Below are 5,419 nucleotides of genomic sequence, written 5' to 3'. Positions count from 1 at the left end.
CGATTTTGTGTTTTTCTGAATTACAAACGTTTCTTTAATAATGAACTTCTTGAAACTAAGTGAAGGTGGATTTCTCTGAGTAAGTTCAGGATAGTATCCGGGAGGCTGTCCAACAGATACAGCTCAATAACAACTGTGTGATGCAGCAGAACTAAACATTTATGTAAATCTATGACAGAATTGAAATAAACAAAATGTGCCTTTTAATACCAGACATCGTGAGAATATGGTTGAGCTGAAACTGTTCTGTTGGCAGAGTGACCTTAAAATTCCTCCTGAACATTGTGCAAGTCTGATTAACTTGTTTGAGCTTTAACCAGCTGTGAGTATTATCATCATCATCACTATCATCAGACGCCAGACGCCTTGCCAAAGAGAAGCAGTTCCTCTTCCAGCCATCACGAGGTTATTGTGAATCATGTGTTCAGTAACAGCGTGGCCCACAAACAATGTTATACAAATTGAGAGAGAGAGATTTCCTTGAATTGAGTGTATTGATCAATAGAAAACGTGGTTATTGTTCTGACTGATGTGCTTGTTACTTTATGATAAATTCAAATTTAGAGCAGAGTAGAGACACCAGTATTCTTCTAAAGCACGAGGCAGTCAACTGGGTGAGGTGTGATCATGTGCTGAATGGATTGATCTGTTGGATTATTTAAAAAAGGAAACCTTTCAGATATAACTCACTACTATAATATCTGCTTAAGGCAAATCACTTGCTGTATCATTCAATCATTTTTTAATTATAGTAATATTTTGGTTCTGTTTGAAGTCATTTCAACTTGTCTTTCTAAATTCTTTATTTTAATTTTGTCATAGTAAATACAGGGTTGTATGATTTTGAAGAAGGAAATGATCTGTAACACTTACATTTTTTAACACTGCAAAGTTAATGATAAACTATTTAAGCCGAGCTTAAGATCATGACCATGGCTAATATTGAAAACGTCAAAAATTGTCTTCAGAGAAGGTTAAGTGACGTGAAAGTAACGTGACAGAGGGACTCATGATGTAGTTCCTGGAAGTATAAGTGCTGATGTGCAAAAGGTCTTTGGAAACAAAGGAACATGACTTGTAGACTGTGGAGAAGTATGAAAAACTGATTCCTATTCAGCTGCAACATCCAGACACAACACATCCTCTTTGACGCGACAATGTGACGTCCACCAGACTGAATAAATGAGTTACAGATGCTCAAGGGAAGCAAATTGAAGCGAACAAAGGGACATGAGTTAAAGGTCCAGTGTGTCAGCTTGATGTGAAAGGGATATAATTGCTGAAATTGTATATGAAATAATCTTAATGATGTTGTCACAGTGTGTTTCATCTAACATGTTGTTTTCTTTACCCTAGAATCTGACCTTTATATTTAAATACTATATATATTTATATTTACTCAGGAGTGGGTCCTCTCTACAGAGGCCACCATGTTTTTTTACAGTAGTCCAAACTAGACTCAAACACCATTTTTTTTAAATGAGAACTGAAGGCTTCCACAGGTTCGCTAACGTGTTAGGAAGGGGAGGGTGAGGGGTATTTAGCTGCAACATGCAACTTTACCACTAGATGTCACTAAATTCTAAACACTGAACCTTTAATCAAGCCTTTTGCAGCCAAAAGGATTCTATCATACACTCCACAACAACATAAAATACTGTTTTTGTAGCAGAAAATAGCAGTTATTGAATTTAAATAAATTCAAATGATGTATAATATATTCATGTTGGAATAATTACAATAAATATAGAAAAAAAGTTACCTTGAAACATCTCAGTATTGAGTGTCTTACGGTAAACAATGCAAATTCACATAGTTCTTTACTATTCCTATTATATCCAATAACTTTAAACATAACTTTTCCAAACATCCCCATGTCACTCCCTCATTTAGCTGCCTTACTTACTGGATGGTATAGAGAATATCCATATACTGCAGGGAAAATTCATACCACTGTACAACACAAAAAAAGCATCAGTAAAGAAATCAGTTCACTTTACTTGAGTACATTTTACAACACACAACATTTAACAAAGTACAACACAACAAACAAGAGGCAGGACATCAACAAAGCAGAGCAATGAGAATTTATGGAAAACAAAAAAATGGATTTAAACGGATTAAAGGGGATCAGTTTGTCTACTTTTGTAAGCTTCTGTAAGTTGTAAGTTGTTGATGTGTGAGGCGACCTTGTGCAGTATGAAACTGATCTTTAGTCAAAAAGACATGTAAGATAATCAGGAAGTTGACCAATTAGTGCTTTGTAAATAAATAAAATGCAGGATTGTTCCCTTCTTACTGCCAGCGACTGCCACCCAACTTTTCCATATGCCACAAAGTGTTACATTCTAAAGCCATCGCCTGTTATGAACCTGAGAGCAGAGTGATGGACGACATCGAGTGGCTTAAGGATAAGGAAAGAGACCTATCACCCCAGTGTATGTTGAAATGTTCCCTTTTATTAGTTTGTTTTCAGGTTATTCGATGCTATAAAAATCAGGATTGAAAGCTTTTTGTTTGATTAAAAGTTTTTATCATAACTTGTTTTTTATAAGACAAAAAGTGAGATTACAATCCAACCGAAAAATGGGTTACTCTGACTGCGCGGAGCTATGATGCAGATGTGTGGAGCCCTTGGGCCTCAGCATCACAGTAGCGTCAAGTCACCGGAGTCTTGTCATGCAGAAGAAATTGATTTCAAATTCTGTTTCATCAAACACCACAGAGCAGCATACGACTGATCCTGTGATTTCACTTCAAATACCTCAAATAATAATGCTCCGATTGGAGTTCACTGAGGGTTTCACACATTAATTCAAATATATAATACAATATAAGCCAGGCCCAATTTTGTTCATATTGACGTTTGAAAAAGTTTTGTAAACCTGTTATGAACAATGTTGAATACATACATTGTGATGAATAATAGATTCCACAGAACTTCATGATGGTCTGTATTTACTATAAGTCAAGTTTAAATCCTGATGATGTTGCCCTTTTTGCAGTCAAAATAATTTAGTTAGGGGACTTATTTCATTTATACTATTAAATTTGGGAATGGCATTGGTTATGGAGAGACTGTGCCTGATCACATGCCATTAAATTGAATTTACAAGACTGTTATTTAACTGATTATCAAATAGAGGTACTATTTGGGAAATCATCAAGGTCACGTAGGGGCACTTGACAAAAGTCACATATAACCAAACTGTATATGTCCTACTATTTCTGTCCACATGTTTTACTAATATCATGAAGCCCTTATGCAAACTTCACCCAGAAAGGCCGTGGCCTGAAGATCAAACCAGGAACCTTCTTGCTACAAGGCTAACCACTGCTCCACTGTGTCACCCTTCAGTCCCTCTGAACAAATTCCTTTTAAGATACAACAGATTCGTTGAATAATAGTAACCACAGTGCAAGTAACTACTCACAAAAATGACTGATTACTTCAGGATATAGCAATCACTTGTGTTGTATCATAAATATTGTAATGACAATTGTCCAACATAATTTTGAAATGCTCAAATCACCTCAGAGCATTCAAATACGAGGAATTTAAAATGAAATCACAGGATCGGTCAAATGCTGCTTCACGGATTTCGACGCGACAGACTTTGAAATCGATTACTCCTGCATGGTCTTGACGCTCCTGTGATGCTGTTGCCTCAGGCCTCCACATCAGGCTTTAAAAACCACGGCAACATCCTCTCCAGCACCACTCAGCCAACAGCGAACCACCGGGCCTGTTTCATTGTATCCTGCAGCCTCTTGCTTTAAAGTAGAACTACTCGTCAGAATGGAGTATCACCACGCCTCAGAGATGAACGGAGTCGTGTCCGATTACCTGAACATGTGCATCGAGTCTAAACAGAAGGGTTTGTGCAAAGAGAAAGAATCCAAGGAGGAGGAAGATTCGGAAAAGCGGTCCCTGATTGAGAAGTCGTACAGCACCATCCTGAGTGAGCTTGGAGAGGACGTGGGCCGGGAGGGACTCCTGAGGACGCCGCTGCGTGCAGCCAAAGCCATGCAGTTCCTCACCAAAGGCTACAAAGAAAACACCAAGGGTGAGGATAGATTTCTGTTGATTTTACTGATGAAATGCAAAAGTCATTTCATTATGGCAAAAACAATTATCCCAAAATGACTGTTGAAATAGAAAAAAAGTGACTGTCCTGGTCTCGTATGGTCGATCTCTCGCTTCTGACTTACTCCAGTATTATTGCAGAATGTCAAAGTAACTTTTCGTCTTCACACAGATATCTTGAACGACGCGATCTTTGACGAGAACCACGAGGAGATGGTGATTGTCAAGGACATCGAGCTGTTCTCTCTCTGCGAACATCACCTGGTGCCCTTCTTCGGCAAGGTAACTTAATAACAAAGCCACAAAACATTCTTATAAAACACTTACTTTACATTAATAAATGCTATAATGATACGAGCAGATTCTAATATTCTGCATGAGATTTAGTGAGCCTGTACCCTGACAGACTGCATTGTTATGTTTCAGGCTCACATAGCATACCTTCCAAACAAGAAAGTGGTTGGTCTCAGCAAACTTGCCAGGTAGGTGACGACAAGAGATAAACACACAACCCACAGGCAGTCAACACACACACACACACACACACACACACACACACACACACACACACACACACACACACACACACACACACACACACCCATGTATATAATTCTCTATTTTTATCTTCTTCCAGAATTGTTGAGATCTTCAGCAGGAGGCTTCAAGGTAAAACAGTTGACTAAGATTAATTTCTTCCTCTGTGTCTTTTTGTCCTTGCGTATCATTCATTCTCAAAATGTCTCCACAGTTCAGGAGCGTCTGACCAAGCAGATCGCTACGGCCATCTCTGAGGCTCTGGAGCCGGCGGGAGTAGCAGTGGTGATTGAGGCTGTGTGAGTATTCAGCTCTTTTCTATCATGGTCCTGACTTTTCTCATAAATTGCACCTTGTTATTTGTACGTGTGGAGGATTGATGGAGAACATTGAGAGGCAATTGTAGACAATTTTTAAGATTAATCAACTGTTATATTTGTTTTTCTACATAAACAGTCACATGTGCATGGTGATGAGAGGCGTGCAGAAGATGAACGCCAGCACCGTTACGAGTGTCATGCTGGGAAGATTCCACGACGACTTCAAGACCAGACAGGAGTTTCTCGCCCTCACAATGAGGAAGTAACACGTTTTTACCTCAACACACGGTTAAACAGGGAATTGTACAGTGTTTTAACACGTATGTTTTATGTGTGTTTTTTTTGTTATTGGCTAGTTTACTTAAAATGATATTGTATTTTTGCAGCCTTGTAAGTGATTACAAATATCAGATGCAAGAAATGCAAATATCCCACACAAATACAGTATGAGTATTCTTATCTTTATTTATGTAAA

At 38.3% G+C, this 5,419-nt stretch overlaps 1 protein-coding gene across 1 annotated transcript; it reads left to right on the top strand.

The window, feature by feature from the left end:
- The first annotated feature begins 3,799 nt into the window (after window positions 1–3,799).
- On the top strand, window positions 3,800–5,210 carry LOC133010804 (GTP cyclohydrolase 1 2-like). The gene is made up of 6 exons (XM_061078441.1): window positions 3,800–4,067; window positions 4,260–4,369; window positions 4,514–4,569; window positions 4,725–4,756; window positions 4,839–4,923; window positions 5,081–5,210. The coding sequence occupies exons 1-6, from the start codon at window positions 3,800–3,802 to the stop codon at window positions 5,208–5,210; spliced, it is 681 nt and encodes a 226-aa protein (XP_060934424.1).
- The last annotated feature ends 209 nt before the right edge of the window (window positions 5,211–5,419 follow it).

Source organism: Limanda limanda, chromosome 9, assembly GCF_963576545.1.
Source record: "Limanda limanda chromosome 9, fLimLim1.1, whole genome shotgun sequence".
NCBI lineage: Eukaryota > Metazoa > Chordata > Actinopteri > Pleuronectiformes > Pleuronectidae > Limanda > Limanda limanda.
The sequence above is the reverse complement of the archived record's forward strand: the minus strand, read 5'-3'. Positions and strand labels throughout refer to the sequence as shown.

Excerpts from the sequence above, each read along its gene's own strand:
- LOC133010804 (XM_061078441.1), top strand. The coding sequence starts at position 3,800 with ATGGAGTATCACCACGCCTCAGAGATGAACGGAGTCGTGTCCGATTAC. Across the intron at positions 4,757-4,838 it reads CTTCAGCAGGAGGCTTCAAG|TTCAGGAGCGTCTGACCAAG; the intron begins GTAAAACAGTTG and ends ATGTCTCCACAG. Across the intron at positions 4,924-5,080 it reads GCAGTGGTGATTGAGGCTGT|TCACATGTGCATGGTGATGA; the intron begins GTGAGTATTCAG and ends CTACATAAACAG.